The sequence below is a fragment of the Mustelus asterias genome, chromosome 10 (assembly GCF_964213995.1).
Source record: "Mustelus asterias chromosome 10, sMusAst1.hap1.1, whole genome shotgun sequence".
Classification (NCBI taxonomy): Eukaryota; Metazoa; Chordata; class Chondrichthyes; order Carcharhiniformes; family Triakidae; genus Mustelus; species Mustelus asterias.
In genome coordinates, this window is record NC_135810.1 from 74,518,064 (window position 1) to 74,535,659 (window position 17,596).

Consider the following 17,596-nt stretch of genomic DNA (forward strand, 5'->3'; position numbering starts at 1 on the left):
AGGGCTGATTTTTGCAGTTGAGGGTTTGGAGATTCTTGGTTCTGCAGGTTACAAGGAGTTGCCCTGTTTCCTTTTCGACTGTTGCGTTGTTGATTTGCAACTTGCTTTCAGCAAACAAAGAGACTTTTTACCTTTAAGTGCCGGGATACCAAGTGAATGTTCTTCAGCTGTGACCTTCACACTGCACACTAGCAGAGCAGCACTAGAGCACCAGACTAGCGTGCAGACCAGGGTTGCAGTTGGTTTTTAACATTTTGTGTATCTGGAAGGGGAAAAAACACAAACATGTCTTTTGCCCAGAACTCGTTGCTTTCAATTCTCACCTGGGATATAACTCACAGGGGATGGTTTATGTTGAGGTGCTAATCAGCTTCCATTACCTCTATAAGAGATTACAGTTCAGCTTTTTTGCATTACATCTCTTCATTTTGCTTTGCATTTCTTCCTTTGAAGTGTCTCTGACTGAAAGTTATGTGCTATTCCCATCTGCCTGGACAAGGTGTAATCCACATAGGAATTCCACTTTGCAGTTATTTAACAGTCTCGGTCAGTTTTTGCTTGTTATGTCCTTTTTCAAAAAATGCATCTTTCTTAAAAGTTAAAATTTAAAGTTCAATATGCCCATAAGAAATGGGCTATGATCCTTTGTCATGACCGTTCTCTCTATTCCCCTCCCATGGACTTCTGCTTTTGAACCAAAATTATATCTAAAGTCATTACTGCAGGTTTAAATTCACTTTTGATTATTGTACATTGGACAGTAAAACATAGTGTGTATTGTACCTGAAGGACTGAGATCAAGACCCCAAGAAACCTGCGTGCATCAACAACTGTATCAAATGCTTCCTAGGTTTCTGTTAATATCTTAAGCCATGCAAAAAACAAAATATTTGAATTAGGCTACTCCTACCATATCCTATTGGTTAATCAATTATTCAAGAAGACAATATAGTTCATCCTCAAAGGAATCCACTAACAAGATATTGTTATCTTGGAAAAATCAAACCCGAATTCTTCCTGGAATGTCCAGAACAGATAGATTGAGGCTGATCCTGTGCAAACCAACACATTGTTAATGAAGATCTGATGAGGATGAATGACAGTGGATAGCTTTAGCTTTCGCATTTCTTCAGACACGGATCTATCGGTATTTAAATCCTGCTGAAGAAATAGGTTGTTAATTTTATATCAGCTGCTTAATTATATGCAGGTGGCAGTCATTAATTGAGGTTTTACTTGAGTATATATAAAAATACACAAACTGGTGGATGCTTGAGCTAAGAGATACAAGTTTGCAATGTTTTACTCTGTAAATAACATTGAGCAAAGATTAGCTTCAGTATCAGCCTTCACTAATTGTTTTTTCTGAAATAGAACCTAGACACACTTCAGTTTTTAGTTTCTATATGAAGCGTCAAAGGGTATGAAATAAAGTTGTGCAAAAATCAATGTGGGTGGGCATCACTGAGCCTCTTAATACTCATCTCTAATAATGGCAAAATATTCGGTACACATTTCTCATCCGAGTAAATTGAAGCATGTTCCTTTCTGATTACACTGAGTTTCAAAGCATTTAAACTGCGTGCCTGAAGAATCCTTTAAAGCGACACAGTTATCAGCAATATTGGTCACTTTTGGTCTAACCATCGTGAGTATTTAAACCACAACTATGTTGTGGAATACTGTGTTCAATGTGTGCCTCAGATAGCGTTTCCTTCATTTAAGAAGAAGTAACTCCAAGGTACTATCTTCAAAGCTGTTGTTTCCACTTATCAGAAACAGCATTGCAAAATTGATGATATTGTCTCCCTTGATAGATTTTTTTCATCACTTAGTCTTCTCCAATACAATTTGTTAGTTCCTGTAGCATCATGTAATTGGCTGGAGGTTTAATGTAGACTAATATCGCCTGCTGCCATTTCATCCCAGGTCATCTGGCAGTTGGGACGTGCGGAGTCTATACCACATCAGTGAAGCACTGGTATTTGGCATGGATCTGTAGTACAGCTTTAAAAACTATTTTCATCCCTTTTCCTGCTGTTGTGTCCTCGTCACAAACCAGTGCAAATCCACATGCACAAAAATGGCATCAGAACATATAAGCAGGAGTTGTTTAGGGGTGGCACAGTGGTTAGCACTGCTGCCTCACAGCGCCAGGGACCTGGGTTCGATTCCCGGCTTGGGTCACTGTGTGGAGTTTGCACATCTCCCCGTGTCAGCGTGGGTTTCCTCCGGGTGCTCCGGTTTCCTCCCACAGTACAAAGATGTGTGGATTGGCTATACTAAATTACCCCTTAGTGTCAGGGGGATTAGCTAGGGTAAATGCATGGGGTTGTGGGGATAGGGCCAGGATAGGATTGTGGTCAGTGCAGACTCAACGGGCTGAATGGCCTCCTCCTGCTCTGTCGGGATTCTATGATTAGCCCCTTGAGCCTGTTCTGTCATTTGGTGAGATTATTAGTTATCTGCAACCCAACAGCATATATCTGTCTTTGCTTCATATCCCTTAATACTTCAATTAATAAGAAAGGAATCAATATCCAATTTAAAATCATATAGACTCAGCACAATTGCTGTTTGTAGGAGCGCGTTCCAAGCTCCTGCCAGCCTTTGTACATAGATGCCCTTCCTAATTACAATGCTGAAATGTCAGGCTCTAATTTGTAGATTCTTTCCCATAAGGTCCCCCAACCAGCAGGAAAGTTCCAACTACCCTATCTGATACTTTTACATCTTAAAAATAAACCCAACTCTAGTAATGTAACCACCCATATAATGCAAAGAACAGGGCTCTGCATATTAATATATGTAGCTTCCAGTAAACACACATGTGCCACACTGTGAACCCAACTGACAATCTTAAATTGGTTGTCGGTGTAATTAGCAGACTGAGGATCATTTAGCCAATGTTATTCAATCATGGAATCGTGTCAAATGTGCATCACTATGTTTTAGGTTTTCCAAGTAAGGACTGGTTGGGTGTGGTCTGTATGTTAGCTCTATTCTCTCTCTCTCCACAGATGCTGTCAGACCTGCTGAGATTTTCCAGTATTTTCTCTTTCTCCCATTGAAGTCTTAAGTTCTTTTCTGTTTCTTAATTCTAATCATGTAATCTCCACTGCCTGCTTACCCTTCCTTATATTGTCCCAAGATTGAAGTGATTCCATCCTTAATTACACCGGTTACTCTTCCCTTCTACTAGTTTCCCTTTAAACTTTATAATCTGAAATATTTAGTTCCCAATCCTGAACATCCTGTGGCCAAGCTTCATTGTTGGGTGCCATGTCATTCCTTCCCATTCACTTGTTCCTTTATAGTAGAGAACTCTTATTTGGTCTTGCACCCTAACTGGACTTTCAACTCTAATGTTTTGCTCACTTATTTCTCTCTCATGGTTAAATTACTATACATCTTTATTTTTCAGTTTACTTGTGTCAAAAGCACAATTTCTGATTTGTTACTTCACTCTCTCCCCTTTGAATAATATTTACCATCTTTCCATCCTGCCATTTAAGTAACGTAAAGACCATGGTCCCATCTATTTTTGCCGCTTGACCGTGGTCCCAGACGGGTTCAGGTGGAGTGCATCCCAATGTTAACATCCAGTACGGGTTGCCATTGCACTATGAAATAGGATCCTTTTTCCCACTTCACTCCTTCAGCCTTGTGTTCACTTTTTGAATCTGTTTATACCCATGTTTACCCCTTATTACCAGATTCTCTCCTTCACTTTCCAAAATCCAATCAATCTGTTTTGATATGACCCTTGCCCTGGCAAAAGGCACTTGGCATACCATGTGTAACACTTGATATTACCACAAAGCATGCCAACAGACTCTCTAATTTATGAATCCTTGAAGCTACCACATTAATGTTTTTCCTCCTACACCCACTGACTGAACTGGAAAAATTCAAGACAAAGACATCAACAGCAGTTTGTCCATTCGGGATAGTCTCGCTGTCCATAAACATCCACAAAGAAGTCTAGGAACGTAAATTACTTTGCCTTATCCTAGGCTGGATTATTTATACTTGGCTTGTAAGAAATAATGGACAGACTTTTAAAAGACTTATTAGCACAACTTTACATGGATCCCTACAGGTATTGAAGGCAAAAAGCAACACCTCCTTTCCGCATTGCATTGTCAGTGTGCCCAAATAAGGGTTCTTTGTACAAACTTGGAATATAAGGAACAAATTGAATTCCAATTATCATCAAACTCCTAGCTTTTACACTCTATTTGCAATGTACTTTGTCTATGACTATTCCATGCCTCAGTCAATAATGTTTACTTTATTCACCTTTTTGAGCCCCACCCAAATCACAGTGTCAGTAAAATGAATGAGCTAGTCATCGACTTCAGGAAACATAGGGGAGGACAAGCCCCTGTCTACATCAAAGGTGATGAAGTGGAGATGGTCGAGAGCTTCATATTTCTAGGTGTTCAGATCACCAACAATCTGCCCTGGACCCTCCATGCCAATGCTATAATTAAGAAAGCTCACCAACGTCTCTACTTTCTCCGAACGCTAAGGAAATTCGGCATGTCCACTATGATTCTTTACACATGCACCATAGAAAGTATCCTATCCAGCTTGGTATGGCTCTTGCTCTGACCGAAACTGCAAAGGGTTGTGAACGTAGCCTAGGCAATCACAGAAACTCACCTCCCATCCGTTGACTCTGTCTACAGTTCCCGCTGCCTCTGGAAATCAGACAGCATAATCAAGGACCCCACGCACCCCAGATGTAACCTTTTCCACCTTCCCTCGGAGAAAAAAGATACAAAAGTCTGAAAACATACCAGCAGACTCGAACAGTTTTTTTCCCTGCTGTCATCAGACTTTTGAATGGTCTATCATATATTAAGCTGATCTTTATCTCCAAACTACCTGGAACTATATTCTGCACTCTATCTTTTTCCTTTTCCCCTATGTACTTTATGAACGGTATGCTTTGCCTGTATAATGCGCAAGAAACAATACTTTTCACTGTATCCCAGTACATGTGACAAATCAAATCAGTTGTTTGCTCATGTTCCTGCTCACTAATTAGCAACTTTTACCCACCTACTTTCAGTTTATTGACAGTTAACTGCCGCTGACTAGCATTTTTTATTAACAAGCTTGTAGTGTCTTTTTCATTTTTTGCAGTTCTAATGCAAATTAAAATTTTAAATTAAATTTCAGTTCAAGATGTGTAGTCCAATATTGCCAAAGAATCCCAACTCGCTCCAAATTCCCAAGTTTTACACTATTTTTATGACAACAACGTGCAACCACTATGAACCACATCACAAAAAGTTAGTATGCAGATATAGCAAGTGATTAGGAAGGCAAATGGAATGTTGTTTATTGTAAGGAGAATGGAATATAAAAGTAGGGAAATTTTGCTGCCATTGTACAGGTGAAGTTCTGTGGACAGCTTTGGCCTCCTTATTTAAGTAAGGATAGAAATATGTTAGAAGCAGTTCAAAGGAGGGCTCGCTTGACTGATACCTGGGATTTGGAGGTGGTTATCATATGAGGGAAGGTTGGATGGGCTGAGCCTGTATCCATTGGAGTTTAGAAGAATGAGAAGTGGGCTTACTGAAACATACAAGATTCTGAGGGTACCAACAGGGTCAATGTTGAAAGGATGTTTCCCCTTGTAAGAGAGACTAGAACTAAGGGACATAGTTTAAAAATAAAGGCGGAGGTGAGGAGAATTTTTTGAGAGCCATATACCTTTGGAACTCTCTTCCCCAAAGAGCATTGGAGGCAGGCTCATTGAATAATTTAAAGGCAGAGGTAGATTCTTGACTGACAAGAGAGTCAAAGGTTATTGGGAGTAGGTTGGAATGTGTGGTTAGGGCCACGGTCAGATCAGTCATGATCTTATTGAATGGCAGAGCAGGCTCAAGGGGTTAAACCGCCTGCTGCACATGTTCGCAAGCTCCACAATTGAATAGAAATAAGTTGTGGGACATTATGGAGAAATATTTAAAGAGGGGCTCAAGATGGTGGGAAGTTTTGATTTTTGTTCGTTGACATTAACACGAATCCCTAACAGTTGAAGTGTGTGTATGGGATCAAGCTGGAAATTTTTTATTCTGTATGGATCAATACTACATCAGGAAGCATATTTATGCACTGAAACCCCAAAATATTTCATTACCTACCAATTTTACATCTGCTACTTATCAAGGAATTATGTTTGGAATAGCTTCATCTTAAATTGCAACTAATTTTGTTTGGCTACTCACTAGAACCAGAATCACAGGTTTTTGTGAATTGCTGTGGGTGTGAATTCCAGGCATGATTGAAGTTTTTTAAAATTTTCATACTGGCCTCGAGCTGGTTGTTGACTATGACCTATTAGTTTGTATATACTCAGCGTGCAAACTTCCCATGTGCATGAGCATTTTCTATGGGTGACAATTTGCTGAAAACTTTAATCTTGTAACTAATGCCACCATGTTACTAAATGTAGAAATAAAAGGAGAGATGCATTAATTGACAAAGACTTGTTATCTAGGTTGGATTTTGGACATTTTCAATTTACTCCAATACAGTCTCCGTTTTGTACTTGACCTGAGGTAACTCTCAGCAGTCTATTAACGTAGCTGCAGCTCCTTTATTGATGATTCTGATTGCGTAAATTTATATCAGTCTGTTTGTTTCCTAACTGAATTTGACTAGGTCAGCACGTTTTATTCTACAGTCAGTGCAGAGATGATGAGCTATGCCTATCTGCTGCTTAATCGGAACGTGACAAGTTTGTGCCATTGTTTTTTGTCCAGCTCATGTCTGTGATTGAAGAATTGCCTTTCACTGTGAGGCATCCATTATCCCAGTTTGGTTTTCCTCATCAGTGAAGAATCTTAGAAACAGGAAATGCTGAATAAACTCAGCAGGTCTGGGCAGCATCTGTGGAGATAGAAACGGTTAGCACCTTGAGTCCGCATGACTTCTCCAGAGCTGAAGAGAGGTAGAAAAATTATGGTTTTATGCTGTTAAAGGCTGTAGCAGGTGGAGAAAAATAGAAGACCAAGGAAAGGATTCTGAAAACACTTTTTCTGGCCTTGATAGTTCATTTAAGAAACTTAGTTGACCAGGTGTCAAACAATTACTTATCAGTAAGAAGTCTCTCAACACCAGGTTAAAGTCCAATAGGTTTATTTAGAATCACAAGCTTTTGGAGTGCTGCTCCTTCATCGGTGAGGTAATGTCAGTTACAGTTAGTATCAGCCCACCCCAGTCTGACGATGGCATCTCCAAATCACAATTATTTATCAGTTGACGATCTATTAACTGCTCATGAACAATGTGTTACAGATGTTAAGTGAGGATAGGATTAGATCCTCCTATGATATCTTTCATGGTGTCGTGACTTGCTGACACTTTTTGCATAGACTCAGAGTTGAAGAGTGGCCAGAGGGCTGCTGAGAACTGCAAAACTATTTCCTTTCAGGAAAGGAGAAAAGTACATTGGAGAAAATTATAAATAACTTTTTCAGTTGGTATACACTGTTCAGATCCTTGTCACCTATCTCTGATGTTGTCTGGCTTATCACTACCTTTGCTGTTTTAAAAATGCATTATATGATGATGAAGAATTAACTTTCATATTTATTTCAGTTTGAGCAATGAAAATGATGTTTGAGGTCTATGCATGTCATTTTATAAAGTGAAATATTATGAAAGTCTTTATTCATCACTGTGCTGACAGTTTAATGATCTCCATAGCAGTATAAGCATGGCATTAGTGCTCACTTTGTTGTCTTGGGTGATAGTTCTGAAAACTATTTTGGCCATTTGTAGGTGTCTGCATCGGAAATCTGGTTTTGATTCTGGTAAATGGAGTTTTTTAAATCCAATTTTGTGTAACCAATCATTGCCTTCTATTTAAATATGTAAGCAAAATCTTGTGCACTGTTTTTGATAATGTCATCTGCTTCGCATACCCTGTTGCTTTCCATTGGACAAGCAAACATTTTCAAGGACATCCGTCCATCTGATCTTTCTCAAATTACTTTGTTTTCAGGGTGGAAGCACTGTTAGAAACACTTGCGTGTCTCCATCATTTTGTTCATTCTGGAACTATATTTTCATCCCCCCAATCCCCTGACCTTTTTAACTAAAAACTCTCGTGTGGTCCTATATGGGCTTTTAAATTTAAGAACAGGATTGGTGTGCACACATTTTCTGTTGAATTTAATTTACGTATATTATTGGACTGCGTATTCCTTTTCAGTTGAATTCATTATTTTAAACTGAGTGCATTTTTTGTCATTTTATATATTCTGAAAGTTTAAAAAAATGTTACCAAGACCCAAAGAATTTTCATGCACTAATGTATATTGTCAATAGCCAAGACAATTTTAGTCTTTCAATTGAGACTTGTGCTCTCCCAGAACAGGAAGAGGTGCACACACTGAGGAGTTGCAAGTCAGCACTTAAAGATTGTTCCCTGAGAGTGACAGCACTGAAATAAAGTCTTATATTTCAGAACAAGAGGAGGTTTTGCAACAGTTCCTCACTGTGTCAGTGGTGTATAATAAGCCCTGTTGCAGTTGTAGAATGATTCATAAAGCAGAACAAAAAGCTATTTTTAAGTTAGAATGCACTACATGCTTTCTGGTACTTTACATTGGCTGGGGAAGATCCACACAGGTCAACAAGTTCAAATTTGTTCCACTGCATCTTTTGTACCACTCAGCCTGCCTGTCGGTGGTATTACACTTAGTGTCTGTGTTGCCTCTGTGGGGCTGCGCTCACAGAATCTGGCTCCTTTAATAAGGCTTGGATTCACTGAATGTGACTGTAGTAAAGTTTCTGTTAATAAGGAAAAGCAAATGAAATAGAAAGCAGGAGAGAATCGCCAGTGAATAGTGTTACAAGTCAGGTCGGATACTTCAAGGTGTTCTATGAAGCTTGCCTGACCTGTAATGTTTTGCATTAAATTTGGCTAGGATGAGCATGAGAGGTTTCACTTCAGGTGTGTTTCAACTGACCCATGAGGAGCTTTTATCAAAAATAAAGTTTAATTAAGAATATTGTTGACATGTGTAGTAAGACCCTTAGCAAGGACTTTTAACAACTATAAACAAGAAACACAACAACCACGATAATGTATAACTCTTCAGGAAATATCATTAATGTGCTCCAACCAAAGCCAACATCCAATAAACAAAACCCTCCAAATGAACACAATACAGCATAGGCCAATGCCCACTTGTTACAGGAATCCCGTCTCCTGGATTGAGTGCTGAAAATCCCTTGTGAAGAAACTCAGAAGAGATTGTAGTCGAATCTATTTACCAAAACACAGCTTCTTTAAGGCAGAACCAAACAAAGAGAAGAACAGAGAGAGAGACTGCTTCTTTGCTTGCTGCTAAACTGCTTCCAAAAACACGCTGCCCAAAACTAAACTAAAAGCCCAAAGGAAAAAACCCTTATCACCTGACTGCCACAGCTTAGCTCCACCCCTAATGACATCGCTGAAGCTGTAAGCTGCATGATTTTAAAAAAAAACTTAAAGGTACGCTCACATGACAATAGAAAAATTAAGTTAAAGTAAACTGCAACTAGTGAAGAAAGACCAAGGTAACAAGCTGAATTGGCTAATATAGTCAAAATCAAGTGATGAAATGATGAAGATAAAGCCATCAAAACTAGATCTTTTTCATATCTAAAGTCTTTCTAATTGCATATCTGTTTACTGTCATGTCTGAAGCTAAACACTTGTTTCATTTGTTGTATTGTTATCCCAATAATCATTCACTATTGAAGGAGAAACAATGGTCGAACATTGTTAGTTGGGCTTTATAAAGAAGGAGAAAGCATCATTTATGGAGAATACCTTCCCATCACAATCATTTCAAGCATTTAAGTTAGATTCATTGAGTTATGCATAAACTAGATTCATTGAGTCATACATAATTGTGAAGTTATCTCGTCACTTCTAAGAATAACTAATTATCTGTTTTTGTATATTTGGGTTATAAAATGAAGTAGCATTTACATAACCTTTCATTATCTTTCTCCCTCGTGTCATGGCCCCTTGAGTTTTCTCCACCAATACAGTAAAATCGTGGCTCAAGTTTATTTTGGGTCCTCAGTTTAATGTTTCACATGAAAGAAAATGGTGCTGCGCCAATCCCAGAACTGTAGTAGAACATTCAACCAGATTATGGTCACATCCTGGAGTGAGGCTTAACCGACAAGCTCTGGCTCAGAGGGAAGAGTGTTACCAACCAAGTAAAACTGACACTTGTATTCAAATAAAATCAAGCGAGATCAATTTTGGCCATTTGGCTGAATTGCACCACAATAGTGCGCATGAAAATAATCAATTCGAAGCTTTTACAGCAGCAGAGGGAAGAAAGAATGTGAGCAAATTCTGTGTGCTGTGACCTGCTTTGCATTCATTGGGGGCATTACCACATATGTTATGCCACATGCAGCATGATCAGATCAGTTCTTCATGATAAACATGATACACAATCCTTTTTAAAAGACAATTAAGTGACAAAATGCTTTTTTAAATGAAGTGTCTATTTTCAAAGCCAGTTTTGGTTGTAAATCTTTACCTACAACACTAAAGAATGTGATAATATAAAAAGGTTGTCTAACGTTTAAGAGCATATGAATTAAGAGTGGGAGTAGGCCATTTGGCCCCTTGAGTTTTCTCCACCAATACAGTAAAATCATGGCTGATTTTCAACCTTAACTCCACATTCCTGTCCAATCCATATTTCCCTTGATTCCCTTAGATTCCAAGAATCTATCAACCCGTCTTGAAGATATTGATTAATTAAGTCCAGATTTGCAGCAAAGAATTCCAAAGATTCAGAAAAATCAGTAAAGAAATTTTTCATCTGTCCTATCCTGAAACTGTGACACCTAGCTCTGGAATCTCCAGGCAGGGAAACAATCTGTCAGCATCTGCCCTTTCAGTCCTTTAAGAATCCGATTTCAGTGAGATATTTCTCACTCTTCTAAACTTCAAAATGTATTGTTATAGCCAAGTTTGGAGGGGTGAATAAATTTCCCTCTTTTCCACACCTGAGCTTGACGATAATAGAGTTTGAAAAAGTTGTGATTCTTTCAATCAGTATGTACTTGACCATATGAAGAAATAAGGCAGCCAGATCCCTTGAGTTAACAAGTAAGGAATTAGTTTTATCGTTTAATAACGCGGGTAAAATAATTAAGAAGGTAAAAATGTGCCCTGAATTCCTCTCACATACACACACATGTGGAATTGATGAGTTAAAGTCCATAAGACAGAAAAAAAAACCTTCTGACATTTCCTTTCAGTGATCTTGAAATTCCAGGTGTTGCAGCTGATGTAACTTGGTTATTTTTCTGAAGACAACCTCGTTTCAGCAGTAATCTGTCTTTTTCCAAAGTAGATGTTATGTCACTTGAAGTTCGTTTTGATTGAAATGCTCCATCTCTGTGATGTATTCCAAAATGCATAGAAATATAGAAAATAGGTGCAGGAGTAGGCCATTTGGCCCTTTGAGCCTGCACAACCATTCAATATGATCATGGTTGATCATGCACTTTTAGTATTCCACTGCCGCTTTCTCTCCGTACCCTTGATCCCTCTAGCCACAAAGGCCAAGTCCATCTCCCTCTTGAACATATCAAACAAACTGGCCCCAACAGCTATCTGTGTTAGCGAATGCTACAGGTTCACAACTCCGAGTGAAGTTCTTCCTCATCTCAGTCCTGAATGGCATACCCCTTATTCTTAGACTGTGACCCCGAGCTCTGGACTTCACCAACATCAGGAACATTCTTCCCACATCTAGCCTGACCAGTCCCATCAAGATTTTATGTTTCTATGAGATCCCTTCTCATTCTTTTAAATTCCGGTGAGTACAAGCCCAGTCGATCCAGTTTCTCTTCGTATATCAGTTCTGCCATTCCAGGAATCAGTCTGGTAAGGCATCAAATTAGAAAATAGAGAGAGAAAGATGTTATTGCTGGGATGTTTTGCCGACAACTCCTTTCTGATTTTAGCAGCTTGTTTCTTTTCTACACTTCGCAGTAGAGATGGTTGCTGTCATGTTGCAAGCTTTCAAGCTTCATTGGTCTCCTCTTGGCAGTGGGATTCTCTCTAACCTGTTAGAAACTCTATACGTTAATAGTGGCCTCCCAACAGGTCAGAAGATTAATTACTTTTACCCTGTTAGCCATTATGATGGTCAAAGGTGATTGAGTATTAATGTCTCAGCTACTAACTCCTTGAATGGTCCATTTTCTCCTTGGTAATATGGAAAGGAGGTTTTACACTTCCAAGGGAATGCCAATGTCTGCAGATTCTACAAACTTGATGACTCTAACGGGGAATGTGGCTTTCACAAATGCAAATTAGCAGATATTTTAAAGTCCATGCTTTTACTTCATAAAGGTCCTTTTAAAGAAGTTCTATATATATCTGACCAACTAATGAAATTGAAGATTAATATTCCACATCACACAAAGCACTGTCCCAATCTATTGCTACTTGGAGGACAACTCTCTCACCCCAGGAAACAAATTTGGTGAACCTTTGTTGCATGGAATAATAAAGCAACAGTAGGGTAATGATCATTTTGCTGGACAAAAGGCCCAGACTATTCCTCCAGAGACGAGTTCAAATCCACATGGCAACAATTAATTAATAAATCTGGAATTTAAAAAAGTTTGGCATAGTAATGATGACCAGGAAACTACTTCATTATTGTAAAAACTCTCAAGGTTCGTTATTAATCTATTAGGGACAAAATTTGCTGTTTTTGTCTGTCTGGACTATGCAGATCCACAGCAAAGTGGCTTGGCACCAGCTTGCCAACCTGAAAAAAACCCATTTATCCCAACTTTCTGTTGGTTAGCCAATCCTCTATCCAAGCTAATATATTACCCCCCCAACCCTGTGGGATCTTACCTTGTGTATTAACCTTTTATGTGGCAGCTTATCAAATACCTTCTGGAAATCCAGTTAGACTACATCTACAGGGCTCCCAGCATCCACTTTGTTTGTTACATCTTTGAAGAACTCTAGCAAATTAGTCAAATAATATTTACTTTTCATAAAACCATGTTGATGGATTGTACTTTGACTTTCCAAATGTCCCATTACTACTAAATTATGGATTTCAACTATTTTTCAATGACAGATATTAAACTAACAAGTCTGCAATGTCTTCTTTTCTGCCTTTCTCCCCTTTTGAGCAAGAGTGTTATATTAGCTTTCTTTGAAGCCACTGGATCCTTTCCAGAATCCAGGGAATTTTGGACTATTATAAACAATGTCTTCACTATCTCTGCTGCCACTTCCTTTAAGACCCAAGGACGTGGGCCATTAGACCTTGGGGACCTGTCTGCCTTCAATCCCAATAGTTTGCTCAGTACTTCTTCCGTAGTGATGACGATTGTTTTAAGTTCCTCCTTTTCAACAAGTTCTGCATTACCTGTTACTATTGGGATGGTTTAGTGCCCTCCACCATGAAAACTGATGAATTGATATATTGATTTAGTGTCTCCGCCATTTCTGTCTTCCCCATTATTAATTCTCCAGTCTTGATCTTTACGGGACCAATGTTAACTTCAGCTACACTCTTCCTTACTATATACTTTGAGAATCTTTTGCTATCCATTTTTATTTTTTGTGTTAAAATACTCGGTGAAACAAACTTTACAGTCAGTATCCCAGACTTCTTTCATCACTATCTCTGGGTATGTCCTGTCCCACTGGCAGGGTAGACCTATCAGCAGTGGTCATGCACTGGTATGCAGTTAGGATGGATGATGCTGGGTGTCCCCAACATCTACTCTGGACCCCATGAATGCATAAGGCATTAGGTCAAACATGGAAGAGGAAAGCTCCTGCTAATTGCTACCTACTGCCCTTCTTCATCTAATGGATAGCAAATGGAAGTGAAGATTGAAGTAGGGAGGTTTGTTACAGTTGTACAGGGCATTGATGTGATTACATGTGCAATACTGTGCACAATTGTGTCTCATTATTTAAGAAAACACAATTCCATTAGACCAATTCAGAGAATGTTTACTCAATTAATTGCTGGGATGAGGGACTTATCTGATGAGGAAAAGTTAGGTTGGGCCCATATTCATTATAATTTAGAAGAATGGGAGGTTATCTTACTGAAGCATATAAGATCCCGAGAGAGCTTGATAGAGTGGATAGACCAGAACTGGGGGCAGTTTAAAAATAAGGGTTATTCCAATAAAGGCAGAGATGAGGAGAATTTTTTCTTTGAGGATTGAGTTCATGGAACACTCTTCTCCAGAGACCGGTAGAGGCACGGTCATTAGATATTTTTAAAGCTGAGTTAGATAATCGTGACTAACATGGGAGGCAGGATAATGGTGTTGAAGCCACAATCAGATCAGGTGTGATCTTATTGAATGGGAAGCAGGTTTGAAGGACGAATGGCCCATTCCTGACCCTAACTCATGTTCATCTTGAACACAGCTCGGAAGAAGCATTGAAGGTAGCAAGAGCACAAAGTGGAGGACTTCAATGTCTGTCACCAAGTGTGGCCCAGTAACACCACTCCTGACCAACCTGGCTGAATCGTAAAGGGCATAAAGGGGAAAGCCTAATTGACCTCATATTCACCAATCTCCCTGTCACAGATGCACACGTTAATGGCAGTATTTGGGAGTGATGAGGACACAGCTTTTGTGGAGATGGAAATCCTGTCTTCAAACTGAGGGTATTTTTCATTGTGTTGTGTGACACTGCCCCGTCCTAAATGGGATACATTCAGAACTGATCCAATACCTGAAAGCATCAGTAGGTACTGTGAACCCACAACATCTGTAAATTTGTATTCATCTGCAACCTCATGACCTGGCATTTTCCTCACTTTACCACTGGCATCAAGTCAGGGACCAACCCTGGCTTAATTCAGTGTGTAGTGGAGCATGCCAGGAGCAGCAACCTATGTATGTGAAAATGAAATACCAATCTGGTGATGCCACAATACAGGACAACATACATGCTAAACAGCAGAATCAGAATGCTAGCAGGAGTTGAATGGTCACACAACCAATGGATCAGATCAGTCCTGCCATATCCAGTCACAAATGATGATGGACAATTAAAAAAAATTAACCTAAGGAGAAAGCTCCACAAACATTCCATCCTCATTGATGGGGGAGCCCAATACATCAGTGCAAAAGACAAGGCTAAAGTGTTTGCAGCCATCTTCAGCTATAAATATGGAGAATGATCCATCTCTGCCTTTGCCTGAGATCCATAGCATCACAGTTTCCAGTCTTTAGCCTACTTAATTCACTCTACATGATATCAAGAGACAGCTGGATGCACTAGATACAATAAAAGCCATGAGTCCTGACAATATCCCAGCAGTAGTACTGAAGATCTGTACTTCAGAACTAACAACACCCCTAGCCAGGCTGTCCCACTACAGCAACAACACTGGCGCCTATTCCACAACGATGAAATTTGCCCAGGTATGTCCGGCCCACAAAAAGCAAGAAAAATCCAATCCAGCCAATATCGCCCTATCAGTCTGCTCTCAAATCATCAACAAAGTGATGGAGTGTATTGTTGACAGTGCTATCAAATGACACTTGCCTAGCCATAACTTACTTATGCTCAGCTTAGGTTCCACCAGGGTCATTCAACTTCAGACTTCTTTACAGGTCTAAATATGAGCTGAAGTCCAGAGGTGAACTGAGAGTAACTGCCTTTGATAGCATAGCAGCATTTAACCAAATGTGACATCAAGGAGCCCTAGAAAAATTGAATTAAATGGGAATTGTGGGGGAAATCTCTCCACTGGTTGGAGTCATCCCTTGCACAAAGAAAAAGGTTTATGTTTTTAGAGATCAGTCATCTCAGTCCCTGGACATAGCTGCAGGAGCTTTTCACCATAACATCCTCAGCCCAACCATCTTCAGCTGCTTCATCTATGACCTTCCCTGCAATATAATGTCATAAGCGAGGATGTTTGCTGATGATTGTAATATGTTTAATACCATTCCAGCTTTTCATATACTGATGCGGTTTGTTTCTGCATGCCCTCAGTGTGCACCATATATAAGATGCACTGCAACAGCTTGCCATAGTCCCTTAGATGGCATCTTTCAAATCCACAGCCTCTCTCACCTCTAAGAACAAGGGTAGCTGACGCATGGAAATGCCAGCAACTCCAAGTTCTCCTCCAAGTGATACATCAGCCGGACTTTTAAATATATTGCCATGCCTTCACTGCTGCATCAAAATCCTGAAATGCTCTCCCTGACAGCACTGTGGGTGAAGCAGTTCAAGAAGGTGGCTCACCATCAATACCTTGAAGACAATTAGAGAATGATTATAAACGGTGCCTTTGTCAAAAATTCCCCTAAATCCATAAACAAATGAAAATATAACCCTCTAATGCAAGCATATGTTGCCTTCGGTAAGGTGACAACAATTGTACATGCTATTGCAGGAGTGATTTCATCTGCACAATTACAGCATGACTTCCTTACTCGTGTATTCCAACCTATTGCAATAAAGGCCAACATACCTTTTACGTTTCTAATTACTTAGGGTACATGCATGTTTTAATATACCTATTCATCCAATCTCCCTCAACACCAGCATTTAATATGTTTTATGAAGTCCTGTTTTCTACTCTTCCCATCAAAATGCATACCCTAAACACCATACCATTCCATCTGGCACCTACTCACTTAACCTCTTTATTTGCAGACTTTTTATTCTCGTAACTTAGGTTGTCCTCCATCTAGTTTTGTATTGTTGGCAAATTTTAAATACATTAGAGTTGGTCTCCTCATCTAAACCATTTATGTAGATTGTAAATGGCTGAAGCCCCTCATGACTCCCACTAGCTACAGCCTGAAAATAAACCGTTCATTCTCATTTTATGTCTGGATGTCAATTTTTCTTCCCAACTTTTATCAACTTCTATAAGATTGACTACACATATGCAAAGCACTTTATAAAGGAATACGAAAAGCCAGAGTTTAGTATTTTCGTTGATCCCCATAAGACAATGGGGAAATAAATCTTTGACGGGTACAAACAGATTTTCACAGCTGAAGTAACTTGAACTTTTTTTTTAAACAGCTTGTCATGGAGTTTTGTGGTGCAGGATCCATTACAGACTTGGTGAAAAACACAAAAGGAAATTCTTTGAAGGAAGACTGGATTGCATATATCTGCAGAGAGATACTTCGGGTGAGCATGGATCTTGTACAGCATCCAAACGCTGATTGTGTGCAGGTGTTAATGAAAAATATGAAGGATCACAGGTTATTGATGTAGAGGAATTTGGCATAGTTATTATCAATGCATCGCTTAGAGATTAAAAACGGAGTATGCTGCACCTATTCAACAGATCAGGCAGCATCTGTGGAGAGAACCATGTAAGATTTCAGGTCGATGATCTTTCATTGGAACATCAACCTTAAACATTAACTCCCTTTCTCTGTCCACAGATGTTGCCTGACCTTGAGTTCTTGCAGAAATTTTTGTTTTTATTTCAGATTTACAGCATCTGCGTTATCCTTTGGAGAGTCTGTTTCAGGACTTGGCCTGTATTCAAACCTTTGAAAGGGA

The 17,596-nt window shown here is 39.3% G+C and overlaps 1 protein-coding gene across 1 annotated transcript in view; it reads left to right on the forward strand.

Moving 5' to 3' along the window:
- Window positions 1–17,596, forward strand: part of LOC144499679 (mitogen-activated protein kinase kinase kinase kinase 4-like) — a 308,944-nt gene that overhangs the window by 166,859 nt on the left and 124,489 nt on the right. Inside the window, 1 exon segment of the mRNA XM_078221948.1 lies at window positions 17,105–17,215. Within this exon segment, the coding sequence (XP_078078074.1) occupies window positions 17,105–17,215 (111 nt within the window).